We start from the raw sequence: 23,444 nt of genomic DNA, 5'->3' as shown, positions 1-23,444 counted from the left end.
AAACTAATCTTCGCAAAAAGCAAATTCGACCATGTCTCCCCGCTTCTGTCTAAGCTTCATTGGCTCCCAGTCATCCTCAGGGTTCACTACAAATGCGCCTGTCTAGCCTTCAAATCTCTCCACGGCATCCTTCCTCCCCTCTTTCCACTATCTTGGCTCTCCTCGAGTCCTGACTCCTCCAGATCCTCTCAAAATTTCAAACTATCCTTCCCCTCTTTAAAAGGCATATCCCAAACAGGAAAACTTGGAACATCCCTCCTCTTCAGGATCACCGAGCTGTGGAACAGCTTTACTGCCCATCTTCGGAGTTCGTCCTCCCTCCAACACTTCAGAAAACATCTGAAAACTTGGCTTTTCTCCAAAATGTAACTCCCTCCCTCTCCATTATTCTAAGTCCCCCATTTCCTTTCTGTTTACCAATTCTCTTCCTCTTTCCATTGTAGTTCCCTTCTTGTTTTAATTCCTGTAAACCGTGTCGAGCTCCACTCCTGTGGAGATGACGCGGTATATAAACTTAAGGTTTAGTTTAGTTTAGTTTAGAAAAAGGTAAGTGCTATATTAACACTCTTACCATGAGAAATATCCAAGCAGGAATAAGCATGATGACAGCAGCAGCGCTGGTATAAAATTGAAGCTCTGGGGGGCTAGAAGGAAAAACAGAGCTGTATAAACAGACATGAAGAGCTGCTTCAGTAACAATACAAGTGATTTAAAAAAAAAAAAAAAAAAAAAAAAAGCCTGATATGGAAGGCCTCAATTGTACATCTCTCATTGTGTAAAATGTTCTGCATGATTTTTATCACAGTATTTTTTATCATTGTACTTTTTTCATTGAATTTTCATGGTTTTTATATGTCAGTGTTTAATAAATTATCTCCAGAACATCTGTATCCACAGTTTTTGTTTTCATCGGTGGATTGTTTTCACTGTGGATCATTGGGTCTCCCCATTTTTCTTTGTTGTGCTGCATGTTAACCAACAATAGTGGCAATCATTTATTTTAATTCAGCTCTTTCCCAGAGCACTCTGCACTTTATGTGAGAGCATAGAAGTCAACTTTTCAAAATGAGTTGGGGTGCTAAACCCAAAGGAAATTGCTCCTCTCGGGGTACAAAGAGTTTGCCCAATACTTGGGGTGCTTAAGCACCCACAGAGCTAGCTGAAAGTACAATAACTGGATACAATGCTCAGTCAGTGGTTTATGATACCTGGGCTCATCAAGCTGCTAGGACAGCTCACAATATTTGAGAGTGCTGGAAAGCAGCTGCATAAATTCACCAAAAGCGGCCCAGCACTGCAGGGATGGAGACAGCACAGCAAATGTTACTTTTAAAAACACTGCCTCCTGTCAGCTTTATGTGATTAAATTACTTAGGCTTCACCTCCAGTGGCTGGAGAAGCGCTTCCAGGCCAAAGTCTTGCAATAAGAGCAGCAAAATCGCATGGATGTTATTGCGAGACTTCAGCTCAAAAGCAGATAAAGTGCGCCTCTCTGGCTGCTAGTCAGCCTCAGAATTTTAACTGAAGAAAGCTGATGGGAGGTAGCGTGGCAACTTTGATAAAAGGAAGTAGTACTTGCCCTCCCACAAAATCCAAAAAAGGAAAAATGATAAGAGATAATGTTTTCCCACCACTACATCACGGAGAAGGCCTTCATTTAAGCTTACACTACTGCTGGCAAGAAATGGGACTTGTTGCCACAACAAAGTGAAGGCTCAGAGGAGCATAATCAAAAGAAACATCTAAGTCTGATTTGGATGTAGGGCGCTAATCGCCCAAAGTCGGCAAAGTCCATTCTCGAAAAGTACATCCAAATATTTTTTTTCCTGAAAATCGTCCATCTGTATGTCCAGGCGTTTGATCGTCCAGACCGCCACTAGGTCTATCTTTATACCATATTGTCGACCAAAATTTTGTCCAAGTCCCAAATGCCCAGAACAAGACCTTTTGGACGTGGGAGGGCCAGCATTGTGATGGACAGGTCACCCAGACATGGCAAGAGAGCAGCAGGGCACTGCTGTGAACTTCACCAAAAGGGTACCACATAAACATCTCACCAGAACTCCCTTATAGGTCAAGGTGAGCCCCCCAAACATCCCAACAGTCTTTATGGCTGCAGGTGGCACCTTTATGGCAGTAGAGTAGTGTTTTGTTGGGCTCACATGTTACACCATGAATGTAGTGGTTAGAGTGGCTTAAGGGGCTGGGTCCTCCTCTCTATGTTTCACTAGCCCCCCCTCCCCAACTACTTAAGCTATCTCTGTGCAGTTCTACTAGCTTTCCTATGCCAAGTGCCGATGTTCCGGAGGCAATACATTTTTATTCTGAACTTTGTGGGGGTACAATGAGGTCGGTGAACATGGGGTGTGTATGGGGGGGGGGTCTTTACTTTGTCCCTGCAGTAGTTTTCTGGTCACTTTAGATACCTTTTGGGCACTTATACATGTCTTTACATCATCTAACTCACAACGTATAAGTTCGTCAAACTTTCAATTATCCCTTCAGATAGACTAAGTCTAGGTCGGCCCACATCCCGCCCTAACCACTCCTCCAAAAACGCTCCTTTCAGTTCTAGGCCTAAAAAGTCCCTGGATATGTCTAAAAAGCCTTTTCGATTATCGGCACTTGGACGACCTGTCTTTTAGATCGTCCAAGTGTCAACTTGGGCGGATTTTAGACGTATTTAACTTTCACTCTGGTGGAGGAGTGACAGAAGCTTGCATAGAGCTGGACAGATTGCTTCTTCACTCTGTAGACAATGGAGAGCTTTAGATTTGATTTCCTATTGATGTATGGAGCTGGATCACATAGAAAATCTGAAATGCACAAATTGAAGGTCCAAACACAAAGATACTTACGAGAACTTGTACTTGTCTCCACTGAGAAGTTTTTTAGAAAATACATTCTGCAAGCTGAAAAACAAATTGCACTAAGCTGAACCTTATGCATTTGTTAAAACAGGGTAACCAAGAGAAATGCTGATATATTTTAGCCCTTTGACTCTTATTGGATCCTCTCTAAACAATTTACACACAGTTTTCTGCACCGATATGACTGCCTTAGGCAAAGAAATTTCATACACTAGAAAACTGTGCAAACATCAGTGCATGGCTCATTTAAATTCAGTGGTAATGAAGGTATTAGCTATTAAACCTAGATGCCAAGAAGTACACAGAAGACTGTGGCAGGCTGACCTGGTTTAGCAGGCTGGCCTGGATTGCCAGGAGAGATCAGCACTTGGACACAACTGCATATGATCAAATTTTATTCTTTTCCTGGCCTGAGCCTGTTTCCTCACAAGCTCAAGGATTACAACATAAATGCTCTCTTATCCAGTACACTGTTATTGTGGTCAGTACTATTCAGCTCTGGGGTCTTGTCACCAATAGTTCAACCAACTACCGTCTCCTCTGGACCCGTGCTCTTTAATATCTTTATAAATGATCTGGACATAGGTACAATGAGCGAGGTGATTAAATTTGCGGATGATACGAAGATGCAGGGGGATTGCGAAGATCTGCAACATGACATAATCAAGCTCGAGGAATGGGCATCGACATGGCAGATGAGGTTCAACGTGGATAAGTGTAAAGTGATGCATGTCGGTAACAAAAATCTCATGCACGAATACAGGATATCCGGGGCGGTACTTGGAGAGACCTCCCAGGAAAGGGACTTGGGAGTTCTGATCGACAAGTCGATGAAGCCGTTCATACAATGTGTGGCGGCAGCAAAAAGGGCAAACAGAATGCTAGGAATGATAAAGAAGGAGATCACGAACAGATCAGAGAAGGTTATCATGCCACTGTACCGGGCCATGATATGCCCTCACCTGGAGTACTGCGTCCAGCACTGGTCGCCGTACATGAAGAAGGACACAGTACTACTCGAAAGGGTCCAGAGAAGAGCGACTAAGATGGTTAAGGGGCTGGAGGAGCTGCCGTACAGCGAAAGATTAGAAAAACTGGGCCTCTTCTTCCTCGAACAGAGGAGATTGAGAGGGGAATGATCAAAACATTCAAGGTACTGAAGGGGATAGACTTAGTAGATAAGGACAGGTTGTTCACCCTCTCCAAGGTAGGGAGAACAAGAAGACACTCTCTAAAGTTGAAAGGGGATAGATTCCGTACAAACGTAAGGAAGTTCTTCTTCACCCAGAGACTGGTAGAAAGCTGGAACGCTCTTCCAGAGGCTGTTATAGGGGAAAACACCCTCCAAGGATTCAAGACAAAGTTAGACAAGTTTTTGCTCAACAAGAACGTGCGCTGGTAGGGCTAGTCTCAGTTAGAGTGCTGGTCTTAGACCAGAGGGCTGCTGTGTGAGCGGACTGCTGGGCATGATGGACCACTGGTCTGACTTAGCAGTGGCAATTCTTATGTTCTCTCTTAGTGGGAGTTCTCCTCCTAGATCTCCTCTCCTGAATGGTACTTCCCAAGGCTTGCATCAGCCTATAGCTAGGGAAACTTCCTATCTCTCTCAGGGACCTCTCTCTCCCATTAACTCCTGCTATGCTATTTAGCCCTCATCTTGGCTGAGCCCCGCCCTTTTGACTCAATGATATCATTGAGTCCATGCTGAGGGAAAATCCCTGAATCTGTTAACAAAGACCTAAAGGTCACATGTATGGTATTTTAGTTGTCTTTTTTTTCTGTCTCTACCAGCTGAGGGGTAGAAGAAGAACAAGAAAGGGGTGACAGCACAGTCTAGGACAATGAGATAGAAGAAAGGAGGAGGAGGAGGAGGACCAGACAGCCATGGCTTAAGCTATCATCGGATTTATATATGGAAAATATATTTGGCATTTCAGTTGTGCACATAATCTTATACACAGAACCTGATACACACCTAAGACTAAATTCTATAAATGGCACCTAAAAAAAAAAGCCCCCAAAATAACACAGCATCATTCTATAAACAGAGCTCAAAGGTAGGCACCATTTATAGAACAGGACATAGCGCTGGGAACCACGCCTGATTTTAGATGCGGCCATTTATACCAACTGAAATGTGGTGTAAATCCTTGTGCCTAAATTACGCATGGATTCCCCTTATTCTATAATTACATGTGTAAATTCAAGGGACGTCCTCGATCTGCCCATGAGTCTTCCATTTCCATGCCCCCTTTTTTGACTCATGTCTAAATTTAGGTGCTAATTGGTTTTAATTCAATTTATACAGAACTGAGGGCTAGATTCACTAGCCCTCATCTGGCCGACACGGATCGCAAGTGTGAGATCCTGTGCATGCACAGACCATCTGTAGATGGTTTGCGCATGTGTCAAGAGACATCCGGGACGCGACTTTTTTTAAATTTTTACTTTTTTGCAGCCTAGCAAGCCCATGGTTTTAACCCGCTTTAACCCGTGGGTTAAAACCACAGGCTCGCTGTGCGGGGAAGGGCAGGAGAGATTCAGGGCAGCAGGCAGGAGAAAACTGGGCCAGAGCAGGCAGGAGACATCAATGGGGCAAAGCAGGTAGGAAACATCATTGGGGCAGAGCAGGGCGGCGATATCGGGCCAGAGCAGTGCAACGATATCAGGGCAGAGCAGGCAGGAGACATCATCGGAGCAGAGCAGGGCGACAATATCGGGCCAGAGCAATGCGGTGATATTGGGCCAGAGCAGGGCGGCGATATCAGGACAGAGCAGGCAGGAGACATCAGGGCAGAACAGGCAGGAGAGATGGGGACGAGCAGGGCGGCGATTCGGGGCAGCGCATCGGGGCTGCAGGCAGGAGAGATTTGGGGCAACAGAGAACAGGGTGTGCAGAGAGCAGGGCTGGAGAGTTGGAAAGACGTTTTCAACTGGTCCCCAGCAGTCGCTTCTTGGGTTGATCGGCCAGCCCGAAATTTCTTTGGTGAATCGCGTCCCTGTCTACTTTGCATGCGTTTCTCCTCATTTGCATGCATGAATTCGAAGCAGATCGCAGGAGAGGTTAGTGAATAGTGCAGGAGGGAAATCTGGTCGCAAACCGATCGGTACACGATCGGTTTGCTTTGTGAATCTGGCCCTAATTGCTTAAGATCCCAATTATCAATGTTAATTAGTTCATGCAGTTGACAATGCTGAACTCTCAGCACATCTAGCTAAAACTGTACAACCTGGACTGAGAAAGTGGGATCTCACCTCTCTTCTCTAATCAGGGCTACCATCTAGCACCTCCTTAATTTTTTTTTTTTTTTTTTTTTGCACCAGACACACTGTTTGAGACGGGCCCCAAGGCTTATTTTTCTTAGAGACTTATGCAGGTGGATAAAATTAAGACCGGATTAGCCTGCTGGATAAAATTAAGCCAGCATCAAAAGACTGTTAGCTCCAGAGAACTAGTAAGGAGGATATCCCAGAGTCAGTTTTCATTCAGGAATATTAACTGAAAGAGCATCTTTGGCCCTGGTAAACCTTCCTGGCTCTGGTAAGATGAATCTTTTGCCTCACACAAGTTTAACATAATGTGCTTGCTATGAAAAAAGCCTTCCTTTACATGGATTCTCCTCTCTCTACAAGATCAGCCAGCTATGATATAAACTGTTTTTGTTGAATGGTTTCTAGTAGCTGCCTTCTCACATCCTTCCCTGTTCCAGTGCTCTACACAAACTTGGACCTTACCAGTCCATAATGTTAGTTGACAAGGCTGCAGAGAAGCCTAGTACATTAAAGCTGAGTTCAGTTGCTGTACAAAGTGCCAGACCTCCCATTACAGGTATTAGTGACAGATTCACCATCAGTCCTAGAAAGCAAAGAGGAAACATAGAAATTCTTTCACCGTGATAGTGTAAACAAACAAATCATGGAACTTTAGATTCTTTTCTTTTTTTTTAAACCTGGTGATTTCTTACTGCCTTCTTGTACTACCCACTCATGTAGAACTAGGACTGGAAATTGGTGCCACAAGCCCTGGGGATTTTTGCTGAATTTCATACCTGGACTGGTCACTGCAGTGATGGTCCTGGGCCATGCACCAAGACTCCTTCCTGAATCAGGCCATTAAGGGGGTAATTTTAAAGTAATCTGAGCTAAAACTGCCCAGGAGTACGAGTGTATAAAGTAGGACCTTGGAAAATGTGGAACTAACTTTATAATAAATCTTGGAGCACAACTGGTAAACTTTCCTGTGATAATGCTTAAGTCAGGGGCGTCAAACTCAAATACACAGTGGGCTAAAATTAAAAACTTGGACAAAGTTGCAGGCCAACCAAAACAAGTGCTGTGGTCGTAACCATGTTTAAGGACAAGGTTTGACAAAAGAAATTAAAAAAGTGTAAACATAAAAGTGGCCAAAGAAGCATCGCGGGCACATAATAAACTAAAACCCATTAAAAAAAAAAAAATTGTATATATATAGATATATATATATATATATAAATAGCGAAAAATAAATAACAAAACCTTGTGTGCGGAAAGGTTTAAAAATGCATAAATAAAAAGTCTCTGCTGCATAGCGTGAAAAAAGTGTAGCTGTCCTGCACTAATAAGCGTCACAGTGTGGCAATAGACTATAGAAAACATAAAAACCATCAGCTAATATTTTATGGGAACTTAAGATAATTTAAAATAACAACTATGTGCAAATTAAAAATAAAAAGGAAGAATGAAATAAAGCCGTGGTGGCTCTTACCTAGTAGAGACAGAGACAATCTGTAGCGGTCTGAACTGAGCAAACCAAAAGTAAAACCGGCTTGAAAAACGCTGGCAATTTAAAAAAAAAGGGGGGGGGGTCACATGACAAGTGCCATAGTCGCAATCATAAGCAAAAAGTGGCACAAAAAAAAATGCTAAAGAAATCGATGGTCACATGATGAATTAAAACCTGATTAAAAATAATAACTAAAAGTGAAAGGTCTAAAAACAACTGATACACATCGTGAAGATAAGTAAGTATAGCTGTCCTACATTGACATACCCGATGGGCCAGCTCTAGTAGACATTTGGTATTTTCTCATGGGCCAAATATAATTACACTGCGGGCCAGATTTGGCCCACGGGCATGAGTTTGACACCCCTGGTGTAATTGGTTGCACCTAAATGCAACAATTATGTACACTACTTGCAGTACTGTGTAAGCAGCTGGCATAAATGTTGGCTACGCCTAGGACACAACCATGCTCTGCCCATGTGAATGTTTATGCACATAATTATAGAACAGCACTACTGCCACTTCAATGTATATGTGTACACTCATCTGCATGATGACAGTATTTTATAAATTTTAAGCATACAACTGGGCTTAAAATTAGACTCTCTTGAGGGATACAATAAGGGAGTATTTGTATTCAAAATAACAAAAAAAAATCCCACTGTTCAAAGCATAAGGTGTGAAAAAAAGAGAGGAAAAGGATCAAAGAAACCTGCTTGGTGACAGGGAATAAAGCTCAGCCATGGTTGAAAAGGTTCCACATTTCATTCATTGATCCTGAAAACCCTCCCCCTTCCTTTTTTATTCTATTTCTTATGATTCTTTCTTCCTTTTGATATAAATTTTTCTAAAATCTTCTCCACTGAGTCTTCTCTTAAAACTATATTTGTTTGAATTCCTGTTCAATGTATCTTCAAAATTCACCTATCTCAACTGTTGCAGGCTGTTTTGAACAGTGGGATCTTTCTGTTATTTTGGAGTTGTTCCAGTGGGTCTCGCTTACCTTCTTTATTATGTATATCAGTTTATGTATTCACCCACATCCAAAATAATTGTGTTTTCCTATTTTGCTACGGTCAGCTTATCAAACTTTCTTCCATAGAGTAGCTGGGAAGCCCTGAAATCCCATTCCTCCAGTGAAATCCAGCTTACCGGTATATTCTCCCAAAATCAGCCTGGACATGATGACGGTGAAAATAGGCGCCGAACTTTTTACAGTTTCTGCAAATGAAACTGCCACATTTTTCAAGCTCACCAGGCCTAAAACTACTGTGGCAAACCTGAAAAGAAAACAGAGACACATTAGGACAATTCAATCCACATCAGTAAAAACAAGCATTTAAAGTAGAGAATGACACGGTGGTTGTTACCCGCGGCTCGCCGCGAGTAACCTGCCGAAACGGGGAAGAAAAAATAGTGGTCTCTGCGGGGACGGGGACAAGGCCATTCACCGCCTCGTGGAGCGGTGAATGGTCTTGTCTCCACAGTGAGGCAATCACGGATCGCGCGGTCCATCAGCCCCACCCGCCCCATCGCAGTGTTCCGCCATTTCCCTTCCTCCACCTCACCTTATATGCCGAGTTTGCCGGCTTTCTTTTTTGCCCAGCCGCACACGCGGCTGCTGGAGTTGATCAATCTTCTCCTCTCCTGCAACTTCCTATTTCCGGTTGCGTCAGAGGAGCAGATTGAACAACAGAGCAGCCGCGCGTGCGCGGCTCTTTGAAAGCGTGCAGCTGGGCGAAAAAGAAAGCCGGCAAACTCAGCATCTAAGGTGAGGTGGAGGGAGATGACGGAAAGCTGCATTCGGGTGGGAGGGGGCTGCTGGACCGGCTCACATTAGGAAGGAGGGAGTGAAAGGAAAGAGATTCTCAAACAATGTAAGTCTCCCTCCAACTTAGGAATCAAGGAAACTCATATCTTGGCATCCCAAGTCCTTTAAATTTTCTTCACACTTCTACCTCTAACCCTCTGTTGTAGTTCCTTCCTATTTCTCCTACTGTAAACCGCGTCGAGCTCTACGAATGTGGAGATGATGCGGTATACAAACCTAAGGATTAGATTAGATTAGATTCTGGGCCAAGGGGATGAAGATGGAGAGAAAGAAACCCACAGCAGGAAAGAAAGGGGAGGACAGGCAGGTGAGCCAGTGGGAAGAAAGAGGAAAAAATGCTAGATGGGGTTGAAGAGAAGAGACACATTGGTGTGGAAGAGGAAGAGAGGGGAAATCTGGACACAGGAAGGTAACAGAAACAGGGGAAATTATGTGCATGGGGGCATAGGGACAGAGACATAAAGGGGACATACATGCCATGGGGATGGTATATGGACACAGGGGGGGGGGGCAATGCCAGATATATAGGGGAGATATTAGAAATGGGGAAAATAGGAACTCAGAAGCGAAATTGTTTGGGAACTGAGCTTGCAGGCTCCAGCGGCTTGCACAAATTACATTGTAATGTGCCACGAAAGTAAGAGGGAGGGAGGTAGATAGATAGGCCGCGCGAGAGGAGCTGAAGGGTGGTAGAAAGGAACAGATGGTGAAGAAGGGAGGGAAGTATGGTGGTAGAAAGGAATAGAACAGACATTGAAGGAGGGTGGAGAGGAACAGACCCTGAAGGGAACTGTGGAAGACAGAGTGGGGAGAAGACGCTGGAAGGGAAGAAGACAGATGCCAGACTATGGGGGAGCAGAGGGAAGAAGATGGGTGCCAGACCAATGGGGGGGTGAAGGGAAAGACACAGTAACCGAGCAAATGGAAGACACAGAAAGAAGACACACAGTGATGGAAGGAATTGAATGAGAAGATGAGGAAAGCAGAAACCAGACAACAAAGGTAGAAAAAAAATTCTATTTATTTTCTTTTTTTTTGCTTTAGGATAAAGTAGTATATTAGTTGTGCTGATAAAAATTTTTAAACAAAGCCCTGCCAGCTGAACATCTCTTTCTCTAGTTCAGCAGCCAGAACTTTGATTTATAAGGAAGGCATAAGCTAAATATTGCAGTACTGAGGCTTATATGGATGCTGTGGGGACAGTGACGGGGCGGTGAATGGGATGGCAGTGACGGTGACGGGGCGGTGAAGGGGATGGCGGTGACGGTGATGGGGTGGTGAAGGGAATGGCGGTGACGGGGCGGTGAAGGGGACGGTGGGACGGGGCAGTGACAGGGACAGATTTTTTCCCCGTGTCATTCTCTAATTTGAAGCATCTGATGACTGCAACATTAATTAACCAGAGCAATAAAAGATCCTGGTCTGCAATACATCCTGTTAACATCACCCCTAAAGTAAAGCATGGACATGGCAGCATTATATTGTGGGGACGCTTTACCACAATGGGGAGAGTGAGGCTTGTAAGAACTGAGGAACAATAGTACAAAATACAGGTAGATTAGAAGAAAAACCGCTCCAATTCTGCCATAGACCTGGAACTTGGAAGAAGAGCTATATTTAAGTAAGGTAATGGATCCTAAACACAAAGGAAAAGCAACAGTGGAGTGACTCAGCAAGAAGAAAGTGGATGTCCTTGAGTGCCACAGACGGCCCCATCCAACTTGAAAAGACATGAGCTATTCTACCAAAAGAACACACAAAAACCACCCCGTCCTATTGAGGAAAGCTTGTAGATAAGATTTATCCTAAACAACTCCTGGCTGCTACTGCTACCAATGGGGCTTCCACCCAGTACTGAATCAGAGTGTAAAGCCTGCAATTGAGAATGTTTGGTTTATTATTCTTAATTATTTTGAGTATTTCTATAATTATTCTTTCACATGGATATAAGCATGGGGGGGGATTCAACAAAGGGTGCTAAGAGCGTTAGTGTACAAAAGCGCATGTTAGCAGTTAAAGACATCCTCTATAATAAAATCCTAAGTGCGTGTTCCCTGACAGCATGCTGTGTCCTTCCGTGCCAAATTCCATTTTTGAACACGGAGGCAGGGAACACACCGGCGACTCCCCCCTCCCTCCCGCCCTCACTCACCAACCGCTGCCGCCGCCGCTGCTGCTCCTCTTCAAAGCAGCCTGCTGAGGTTTGTGGCCGGCTGTAGTGAACCTCGCAGGTCACTCTGCACCTCCTTAGCACGTTCCCTCTGATGCAAGGGATCGCGTCAGAGGGAACGTGCTATGGACGTGCAGAGCGGCCTGCGAAGTTCGCTACAGCCGGCCGTGATCCTCAGCAGGCTGCTTTGAAGAGGAGGGGAGATGCGAATGGACCAGGAAGCCGGATGCTGACAGGGGGAGCAAGTAAGGGTGCTGCTGGACAGGGGCAGCAGGGAAGAGGTGCTGCTGGACAGGAGGGGAGGTAACAAGAAGGGAGACCTACTGCTGGACAGGGGGGAGGTAACAGGAAGAGAGGCCTACTGCTGGACAGGGGGAGCAAGGAAGAGGTACTGCTGGATGGGGGGAAGTAAAATGAAGGGAGAAGAGCTGCTGCTGGACAGGGAGAGCAGTGAAGGGGTGCTGCTGGACTGGGGAGACGTAAAACAAAGGGAGAAAGGCTGCTGCTGGACAGGGGGAGCAGGGAAGGGATGGTGGTGGACAGCCGAGGAAAGAAGGAGACAGAAAGAAAGAAAGAAAGACAGACAGAAAGCGGCCAAGGAGAGAGAAAGAAAGAGAGAAAGAAAGGCAGACACACACATCTATTCTAGCACCCGTTAATGTAACGGGCTTAAAGATTAGTCTATTCTATTTCCATTGGAGTCTTTAACGGTTAGTGCACACTAACATGATTGCTAACTTGCTTAGCGCCCTTTGTTGAATTCCCCCCTATATCAGTACAGATCAGTAAAACAACTTCCTACTTAAATGCATTTTGAATTGCATTTTTTTTTTAGACAGCAGAACATGAAAAATACACAATATTTTTACAAGACACTGCACTGCTTCAAAATGCAAAACGGTCTTCTGGAATTTACCTCATTACCCCAACAAACAGCATTGTCATTAAGAAATTAGGAGGGTAGGAGAGGCGTGCTTTGTGTTGATAGAAACAGCATGGTACAAAGAGCTTTATACAGCCAATAAAAGTGGTCATGAGCATCTGAACAGCACCTACAAAACAAATCAGAAAGCAGAAGTGAGAGCTGGGAACATGCCAGCGAGACTAGCAAAACTGGAAATCCAACCTCACCCTTCAATGCAACCCTCCCTAAGTTCAGGCTTCCACAACACTGTGAAAATCATTTTCAGACATGCAGAGGGTAAATTTATAAGGGAAACCTAGTGTAAGAGCATGTCTAGGTATTTGTTTTAGGTTGCTTTTATAAAAGACAAGTAAGCACTTATGTCTCTTTATAAAATACTAGCAGAAATGGTGCCAATCATTTTTCAGCAAGCACTTAGATTGACATTTTATAATCTATGTGCATCCATGCATGATCTGCCCAAACTCAAATCTTGCACATACTTACCAGATCTGCTTCCCTCCACCCCCCACCCCCAATCAACTGCATTGTATCCTGAATCTACCTGTGTTCCCACTACCACCAGCCTGGGCTGAAGAATCTACATCTTTCTCCCTCCTCTGTGGTCAAGATCACCGTCACTGCTGGCTGCCGAGAAGGAGTAAGCCTCTTCCCTTTACATCTTCTCTTTCGGCCAACTCTGATCAGAGTGGAGAGTGTGAGCCTAACAATAAGGACTGTTAGGAGGAGGGGTGGTGAAAGAGGGCATGCATATGGGTGGGGAGCACAGGAAAGGGGTCAAGAGAGCTTGTGGGGCATGACAGAAGGTATGTTTAAATCATATTTATTGAGCAACAGAGAACAAATACAGCCAACACGTGAACCAGTAATACAGAAGAAAAATGTCACAACCAAGAAATAGCAAGCTCAAACATTTTACTATTTCAACTGCCAACCCCAATCCCAGCCCACCCCATCCGCCCCCCCATCAACCAACTACCCACCCCAAGACAAGGGAGCAAAGAAATAAAGGAGAGAGGAAAAGAAAAAGGGGGGGGGGAAGAAAGCGGAGGACAAGAGGCAATAGTGACAGAGAAGGTATAAGACTATTTATTGCAGTGGTGATCAGTGGCAGATGTCCCCCTGGAAAAATGACTTTCAGGTTTCAGATTAGGTGCAGGCAAAAGAGAATAAAAAAAACTCATGGATAAAGTGGGGTCTCAAAAGGACTGGGCAGGACTGTGGCCAAATGGGGATTTGGAAATGTTGGGAGTGGGCATCAAGGAGGTCAAGGCAACTGGGTACGGTACACGTAAGGGTGGGATAGATGAGCCCAGATATTGGACAAGGCATAGAAAGGTGGAGTAGCAAATGGTGTGAAACTGTGAAGAATATGGAGGTGCTAGAAAAGGGGTAAGAGGAAAGAGATGGGTCTATGAACAGATGATAGAACGTGGAAAGAAAGGAGCTGGAGAAGAAGTGAAAGGGTGGTATGGAAAGTAGGGGATAATTTAGGAGAAAGGGTTGGAGGCCAGGGAGAAAGAATGAGTGACAGGCTTCAAACATTAGACTCACAAAATCAGGGATAAAGCTCTAAACAGGATGCCCAGAGGACCTTTACAGGGACTCATCTTGTCTCCTTGTGGACTCAGGCATCTGCGTATTTGTAAGCTTTACGGGGAATTTCTGACCCCAAAACGAGCCACCTATGACTCCATTGCCCTAGAGCAGGGACGTCAAACTCAATCACATAAGGGGCCGAAATCTAAAACATAGGTCAAGTTGCAGGCCAAATTTTTTTATTAAGATACTTAGGGGTTCTTTTATTAAGGTACGCTAACCGATTTAGGGAGCATTAAATGCGCACCTTAATAAAAAGGACCTCTTAGTCTTAGTAGAAGTATAGGGTTACAACTTCTCCAATTCCATGCCGGCTCTGTGATGTAAACAAAACAAATAAAAAAGACTTCTCCTCTGTCTATTAGGTCCTAGTCCACGCTTGCTGTCTATCTGACATATTGTAATCACAAAACAGAAAATAAAATGATTTTTCCTACCTTTTGTTGTCTGGTCATTATTCAGATCATGTTGGGGGTTCCAGGCTCTGGATATCTTCTGGTAACTCGCTTGCCAGGGCCCCCTCTTTCTTCTTCCCTCCCTCAATCCCGGCAGCTGAAGACAGGCACCTCCCCCCAGGGGTCTGAGACAGAAGGGAGCATCCACAACGCGCAGATACTGAGGTAGGAGAGGGCTTGAGGCCGAAGAGCAACAGAGCACAACCACCTTTCCTTCCCTCCCTCCATCAGGTGCAGCACAGCTCCACCAATGTTAAAAGGAGCCACGTCTAAATCGGAGCCCTGCTGCTGCCATAGCACGTTCCCTCTGCCTTGGTCCCGCCCCTCCTCTGACATATGGGACCGTGGCAGAGGGAATGTGCTACGGCGGTGGCAGGGCTCCAATTTCAAAGCGGCTCCTTTTAACATTGGCGGAGCTGCACTGCACCTGATGGAGGGAGGGAAGGAACGGCAGGCCAAATCTCGGCAACGGAAGGAATTGTTTGGCAGGCCAAATTTTAGTACCCCGCAGGCCAGAGTTTGACATGTCTGCCCTAGAGGGACCAGAGGGGGCTAAGCCCAGTGCTCTTGCCCCCACCCCCTCACATGCCCCGTGGCACATGGATGCTCCTCAACTGGCCATCCAACACAAATCTAGAAGAATCAGGGATAAAACAGCCTAAGGAGTCCATTTCTATCAATTTTAATCCAAATCAAGGTGTTTTGAGGCAGATGAAGGCTTTTAAAATTAAATCAGAAAATCCAAGTTGGCCACCATGGCAACGTTGTGACACCAAAAAATGACCCAGGAGAGCTACACCAAGGTTCAAAATGTCAAGAAAAGGGTTTTTGGAGGTTGGATACCCTAAACCTAGTCCAAGAAACCCCCCAAACTGAAATTAGAGCCTCCCAATGTCTCTCATAGACAGCAATAGAATATACTCATGTGCTGATTCATAACATAACATAACTTCATTTTTCTATACCGCCTTAATCAAAAGAATTCTAGGCGGTTTCCACAAAAGAGAAACACTGGACAATCAGTTAAATACAAAATAGTAAAAAATGAATACAGCTTGTTGTATAAAACAAAAAGTTTAAAATTGATAGGATAAGATTAATTATGTTTAAAAAGTAAAGATAAAAGCACAGATTAAAAAATGAATTGATCAAATAATATTGTCTTGATTTCTTTTCTAAAAGCGCCACAGGACAACATGGCTCCGCTGATTAGTTACCCAACCAGGACTGTTTGCTAAATAAGACCTGAGTTTACAGCCTAAAATCTTCGGGTAAGCAAATAGGTTGCAGTTCCTGGTTATCTGCACAGGGTTATATTGCCTGCTTTAGCTGAATCAGCAGCTGGTATATGGAGAATACTGCCTAAGACAAGCATGTAAAAATGATCCAGATGCTTGTATCTTTGGGCTGCCAGTCAGACCCTGAGAGAGTCTAAGACACCAGATCCCTACAGTTCCAAATGTGTCATGGGGGAGGGGAGGGGAAGGGAAAAGCAGCCAGCACCCGATAAGAGTCCTCAGGACCAACATGGGCCACACAGCCTGTGCTCAAGCTCTGGAAGTACCAGGAGTGAGCCTTGCTACCAGGAGCATGGACCCCAAGCTACCAAAAAAGTGTTAATGCTGGCTGGCCAAGCAGGTGTCCTGTAAAAGGGATGCCCTCCCAGTTACAGGCTTCTGATTCAAAGAGTCTGTGTCTTTTCTCAGGCAGAGCTACCCCAGTAATCAAAATCTAGATAACCTGAAAATAATAAACCAGAATCAGAAAGACATCTTCCAACTCGAAATGTAGAAGGAAAAACTGAGGAGCTACAGCAAGGCCCATGGATGCAGGAGGCGGAGCTGAAAAATGTAGATGATACCTTCTATGCAACTCACGATTAAAGGAGAGTAACCCACTGGTTCAAGACTCGTATGCCTTTTGCACTAGAATTTGAACGTATATGGTTTTCTACAGCAAGTTGTAAAGAGAAACATCCTAGCTCTGCATTGCATAGACTCCAGAATAGGCAGGATAGACAAGCTTAGTGTGAATTTGTTTATCATTCAACCACATATCATAAAATTGTGTTTAGCACATCAGTCCCAGGTTTCGTACTGATAAAGTAAGGTGAAATTTGGACTTACCTATTTATTTCCTTTCTTTGAGTTCTGCCAGACCAGTCCAGATGAATGAGTTGTCTCCCTGCCAGCAGATGGAGTCGGAGACAAAAAGCTCAGAGCTGAGTTCACTGGTGCTTCCTTCAATTCCTTAGTATTTCTCTGGCTCCAGCAAATGGTTAGTGTAATCATGTGGCCCTGGTGCAGTAAATATGAGTAGGCTGCTCATGAGAAGATTGTAGGCCCAGATTCCCATTGCCACATATACTGAATACAGGGGATGTCGCAGGCCAACTTCTCATACCAACTGATCTAGTGCCAGATGATGCAGATGACTTTTCACCCTTAAGGAAGAATTCATCAATGGGTGCTAAACGCTAAAGATGGCCATTATATTCCTATGGGCATCTTTAGCGTGTGTTAGCACAGCAGCGCCTGTTGATGAATTCCCTCCTTATTGGATCTGACAGCAGGCACTATTAACAGCACGATTTGTTCCCAGATTGCCGTCCACTCTCCCTATTGTGCTGTATTGCATTTGGACTAAGTAACTAGACTTCCCCTCTACTTGTTTCTAGTATGTCTGGTGGGTGGGGAAGGGAGATGGCATGCTGCAGATAGATCATGGCAGTTCAGCATGTGCGTTTGGCTTGGGAGAAAGCAGACAAATAGGCACCAGATAAGCGAATGCAAACTGCTCTCCCTCAAGTTTCATTAAAATTTTGATGTATCGCAATATCATAAATTCAAAGCGATTTACAATTAAAAACAGGGTCACAGCTACTTACTACAACAAACACATAAACATTACAGACTTATACATAGGGGAAGTGGGGAGAACTACAATAAGCATAGGAAAGGAAACAAGAAAAGTAAATACAATAGGGAGGGATAAGAATTTTAAAAGTGTAATAATTAAAAAAGAAAAAAAAAAAAGTATTTTCATCATATCTCTTCTTTTCTTCTTTACACATCCAGGGGGGTGGGGGGTTTGAGGGAGGGGAATAAATATTGATAATGATATTTGGGTAACTTTATTCTTTATTTGTATTGTATATTAGCATATATTATATTATTATACTAGTCTTTAAGCCCGTTACATTAACGGGAGCTAGAATATATGTCTGTCTGTCTTTCTTTCTTTCTGTCTCTCTCTCTCCATGACTCCCTTTTTCTGTCTGTCTTTCTGTCCCTCTCCCTGCCCCTGTGTCTTTCTTCCTTTCTGTCTGTCTCCCTCCCTCCTGCTGTCTGTCTGTCATTCTTTCCCTCCATTTTCCTGTGCAGTAGTATTTCCACCCCACTTCCCTGCAACAGCATTTCCCACCCCCCCTCCCCGACTTCCTTGTGCAGCAGCAGCGGTATTTGTCTTCCCCTCCAGGTCCCTGTGCAGCAGCTGCAGCATTTCCCCCACTCCTTCCCTTCTCTTACCGCAATCTTGCCTACTCCATTTGGCCCTTCCCCCGCGTTCTGGCTTGCTGCGATCTGGCTGCTCCGTTCGGCTCCTCGCGGCTGGAGTCCTCTTCTTTGTCGCCCCCCCTTCCCTTTCCTTCCCGCAGTCTTGAGCTTCGGTCTGGTCTGGCCTGCTCGCCTTGCCGTATTTTTTTTTTTAGTTGAAAGACACGGCTGTGGCTCCTCTCATGATCCCCACCTGCATCGGAAGTCCGACGCAGGCGGGGATCGTGAGAGGAGCCACCGCTGCGTCTTTCAACTAAAAAATGGAATACGGCAGGGAGCAGGCCAGACCGAAAAACAGAACCGTAAGCCGCGCATGCGCACTTCCTATGGGTCGCTACAGCTCACGGAAAAGTGGCGCATGCATAGGAAGTGCGCATGCGCGGCTTACCGTTTTATTATATTAGATGCAGGAAAATGAAATTATTGAATGATATTTATGTTACCTATATAGATAATAGTGTACTATGTGGAATATCTTTTGTTCTTTCATTTATATGACACTGTTTTTGATTAAAAATCAATAAAGAATTAAAGAAAAAAAAAGAAAGAAGTAAAAAGAAAATTTAAAAGATTTGTATTTATTTATTATAAATTTCTCGAGGCCTGGGACAAAGGAGGTGAAAGTTTCTACAATGAATGGGGTCAAAAAGAGAATCTGGTGATTATGGCTCAAAGGCATCTTTATATAACCAGCATTTTAACAGTCCTTTAAATTTATCCAACGATTTTTCTTCCTTAATAAGTGCTGGTAAAGAGTTCCATATCCTGGGTGCTGTAACAGCAAAGACTGTAACATCTTGTCTTGTATTTATTATACTAAGCGATGGAATTACTAGAAGGTTTTTGTCCTCTGATCTCAAACTTATGGTAGGAATATATGGAATAATATACCTTTCTAGGAATGATGGGGCTTTAGTTGTTAATATTCTGAATGTTAATAATGCTATTTTAAAGGTGATTCTGTGAACAATTGGCAGCCTATGAGCTTCTTTGAGGAGAGGAGTTACATGGTCAAATTTTGTCCTATTCGTTATAATTTTTATTGTGGTGTTTTGAATTAATTGTAGTCGACAGATTTCATTTAGAGCGACTCCTTTATAGAGTGAATTGCAGTAATCCAACTTTGAAATGATCAGTGAATGTACAAGGACATTCAGTGAAGATGAATCCAAGAATGGAGCAATGGATCTGATCATTCATAACCTCTGAAAACAACTTCTCACTACTGCGCTGATCTGGTTGCGATATGTCAGTTTTTGATCAATAATCTAACCCCCAAAACTCTAATCATAGTAACTTCCTGAAGTTGAATGTTGCATCTCAAAAAAAAAAAAAAAAAAAGAAAGGTGACACTGCAGGCGAGTCATAGCAATTCAGCACTAGTAGCCCCATATCTAGGGAACTGCTCTGAACTGTTTTATCTCTGACACAAACTGCTGGCAGAAGAACATAACTCATCTAGACCAGTGTTCTTCAACCACCGGTCCATGGACCAATGCTGGTCCACAGAAATTTCCTGCCGATCCAGAGGGCCAGCACGTGCGTCAGGCCCAAAACAGTGCTCTTCAACCACCGGTCCACGATGCGATCGATGCGGCGTTATCTTCGAGCAAGCTCCCTCTTCTTCACTGATTCAGTGCACAAAGCCACGGGCAGAGGCTCCTACGGGCATCTTGTGCCTGAACCGGAAGCCTTCTCTCTGACGTCGCAACATCAGAGGGAAGGCTTCCAGATGAGGCATGGGACGTGCAAGGTGCAATTAGTACTATTATGGGGGTGGGGTCTGGGGTGGAGATGGGCGGGATCTGGCCCACGACTTAGGCCAGTGTTCTTCAACCGCCAGTCCACGGACTGATGCCGGTCCACAGAATAATTCTTTTATTTCTGCCGGTCCTTAGGTGTAAAAAGGTTGAAAAACGCTGATCTAGACTGGTCTGGCATGGATGAGAAGGATACAAAGATTAAAGTTTATAAGAAAAATTAAATTAAATAACCAGGGTGGGCAACCTGCAGCTTGCCAATTAATTTTACCTAGCTTGTAAGACCATGGGAATTAGTCACAGAAACAACATTAACCAAGAGTTTTGTTGTGGAACTTTTGAAGGATACAACAATGGGACAACATTTGTTTGACAGTGTTAAGAAGCTGTTTTGCAAAGACCGAAGTACAGGGTAACAGACCAGACCATTCCAGTAATAATTTTTGTTCAGTTGATCATCACATTTAGGACTCCTTTTACAAAGGTGCGCTAAAATGCCACGCGCGCTAGCCGCTACCGCCTCCTTTTAAGCAGGTGGTAATTTTTCAGCTAGCGCACGCTATAGCATGCGCTAATCTTGTGCGTGCGCTAAAAACGCTAGTGCACCTTTGTAAAAGGAGCCCTTAGTTTTGTTGGCAGTGAATTAGATGGCTCACCACACAATTGTTTCCCACGTACTCACCTTTATAGGACCCCCAGGGACCCCTGAAGAAGACTTTTTGTCGAAACGCGGACCATGTTGGGTCCTGTATCCCTAGCAGACTAGGTCCTTTAAGGCTCTTATGTGGATGATTTACTTTTATGTGGATGGAATTATTTTATGTGGATGATTTTAGTGTACCTTTGGAACTTTGATACTTTCAAATAAAGTCCATTTGGGAACATCGTCACTCCACAGAGTTTTTTTGGTTTTCTCTGGATTTTCTTCTTTGTGGATATTTTGGGGTCAATTCCTTTTTTTTTTGCTACTCAGGATTTTAAAGTGTTTGAGGCTTGCGCAGATGAGGAAGGAGCTTAGGCATTGGTGGAATGAGGCATTATGACATCACAAGCTGAGCTCTAGAATATTGCTGCTTATGATTTTAAAGTGTTTGAGACTTGTGCAGATGAGGACGGAGCTTAGGCATTGGTGGAATGAGGCATTATGATATCACAGTCTGAGCTCTAGAATGTTGCAAACACAAGCAGTGTCTCACTTCCAGCTCACCACACAATTGTTTCCCACGTATTCCCCTTTATAGGACCCCCCAGGGACCCCAGAAGAAGACTTTTTGTCGAAACGCGGACCGTGTTGGATCCTGTATCCCTAGCGGACTAGGTCCTTTAAGGCTCTTATGTGGATGATTCACTTTTATGTGGATGAATTATTTTATGTGGATGATTTCAGTGTACCTTTGGAACTTTGACACTTTCAAATAAAGTCCATTTGGGAACATCGTCACTCCACAGAGTTTTTTTGGGTTTTTTTTGGTTTTCAGTGAATTAGATGTTGCATTTGTTAATTTTCTATGCAGCTTGCCAAGGAAAGAACTGACATTAATGTGTCCCTCTATGTATATTGTTAACCTATGGCAGTTCTTCAAAGATTCTAATGAAGGGCTATACTGCATATATGTTTTTCTGTGTTCAAAGATTATTAATTAAGGGGGAGAGGGGAGATAAGTTTTAAACTGATTTTTTTGCAGATTATTAAGGGGTCCTTTTATCAAGCTGCGGTAGAGATTTAATGTGCAGAATACCATGTGTTAAACCGCCTGCCGCGCTAGCGCCTGCATTGAGCAGGCATTAGTTTTTTAGCCGGCCGCGGGGGTTAGCGCGTGATGAAATGTCCGACGCGCTAACCCCGCTAGCACGGCTTGATAAAAGGACCCCTAAGTGTTGTATTTAAGTTAAAAATGTTTTTATTTGCTTATTGTAAATCCTAAAAATGAATAAAGAATTATAAATAAATAAATAAATTGGAATTTACATTACATTACATTAGGGATTTCTATTCCGCCATTACCTTGCAGTTCAAGGCGGATTACAAAAGACTTATCCAAGATGTATTACAACAAGAACTTACAAAAAAAAAAAAAAAATTGGTCATTTTCAAAAAGAGTGAGAAATGGGTAAGGTTATTTGTTTGGGGTAGTTGGCTTTAGTGAGAAGTAGAGTTTGAGACTTGCGGTATTATTTCTTTTTTCAGAGTTTTCTTGAAGAGTATGGTCTTTATTTCTTTTCTAAAAGTCTTGTAGTCGAGGGATGCCATCAGTAGATTGGCAATTTGGTTGTCTAGTTTGGCTGTTTGAGTGGCCAGGAGGCCATCATATAGTTTTTTCCGTTTGACCTCCTTAATTGGGGGGTATGAGAATGGGGTGTGAGTTTTCCTATGTCTGGTTGCGGTGTTGTGGATGAGGCGGTTATTCAGGTAGTTTGGACTGTTTCCGTATAAAGTCTTAAATAGTAGGCAGTAGAATTTAAATTGTATTCTTGCTGGGATCGGAAGCCAGTGCGATTGGAGATATGCTTCTGTAATGTGATCATGTTTCTTTAATGAGTAGATGAGTCTTAGTGCTGTGTTTTGGATAGTTTGTAGTTGTTTTGTTATGGTTGTAGGGCATGGGAGGTAGAGGATATTACAGTAGTCAAGTAGGCCTAGTATTAAGGACTGAACTATGAGCTGGAATTGAGTTTCCTCAAAGAATTTCCAAAAACTCAATTCCAGCTAGATGTAATCCCGCATTCGTATTGCACCTCATAGACTTAATATCCTATATATTTGTCTTCACGATCCTCAGCAGGGCCACCAGGCACTCAAGTATTTTTCATAGTGCTTGGCTTTATGCTCCAATTCGTCATCGGATCATTTCATTTTATATTTATATTTGGTTTTACTTTATATTTGTTTAAATAAATATGTACTAAAAGTACTTAGCTGTATAGTGACACTTCATACAGGGGTAGAATCACCACCAACATTTTTCACCCGTAAAACTTTAAGAGTTTTTTCAAGGCTACCACTCCCTATAAATAAACAGAGAACGCACTTAATCCCTGTAATTTACAGCTAGTCAGCAAAATAAACATAAATCTCATTTGCTATTGTTCAGTAAAGCCTCTCAAACCTCCCTTTCTTACCTATCTAGTTTTAACCATTTCAAGCCGACCATAGCGTCTGGTGAAGAATGGCGCCATTGTTCTTTCTCCGTGAATTTAAACACACCCTGGCTCCATTAGCCGACGCTAGGCTTAAACGTCAACAAACTTTATTTGATAATATAATGATTTATTAGATGACATCAAAAAGAACACGTCCCCCAGGACCGCACCCTTAAACAAAAGTGGCCCATTCTAATTCATTGTTCAAGGGGTAACCGTGTTAAGTCAATAGATCCAGCGTTGTAATATATAGTTTAGCCTCCCCTCCCAGTTGTCATCCATTTTCCCAGCTTCCAGGCTGTCAATCACCCTCCATCTCAACTGTTCAATTTTATGATCTTTGGCTAGCCAAAGTTGTACTAGAGGGGCTTGTAAGG

At 43.6% G+C, this 23,444-nt stretch overlaps 1 protein-coding gene across 6 annotated transcripts in view; it reads right to left on the bottom strand.

The window, feature by feature from the left end:
• Positions 1 to 23,444, bottom strand: part of SLC35E2B (solute carrier family 35 member E2B) — a 59,331-nt gene that overhangs the window by 11,991 nt on the left and 23,896 nt on the right. For all 6 annotated transcript variants that reach the window (XM_033922346.1, XM_033922344.1, XM_033922347.1 and 3 more), the window contains 5 exons: positions 12,550 to 12,685; positions 8,785 to 8,912; positions 6,606 to 6,726; positions 2,859 to 2,912; positions 572 to 644 (listed from right to left, as the gene is read on the bottom strand). In XM_033922346.1, coding sequence (XP_033778237.1) covers positions 572 to 644; positions 2,859 to 2,912; positions 6,606 to 6,726; positions 8,785 to 8,912; positions 12,550 to 12,685 — 512 coding nt within the window. The remainder of the gene's footprint in view (positions 1 to 571; positions 645 to 2,858; positions 2,913 to 6,605; positions 6,727 to 8,784; positions 8,913 to 12,549; positions 12,686 to 23,444) is intronic.

This window comes from Geotrypetes seraphini, chromosome 15 (genome assembly GCF_902459505.1).
Source record: "Geotrypetes seraphini chromosome 15, aGeoSer1.1, whole genome shotgun sequence".
In the NCBI taxonomy this organism is placed as follows: Eukaryota; Metazoa; Chordata; class Amphibia; order Gymnophiona; family Dermophiidae; genus Geotrypetes; species Geotrypetes seraphini.
This window is presented reverse-complemented; position numbering and strand designations above follow the sequence as displayed.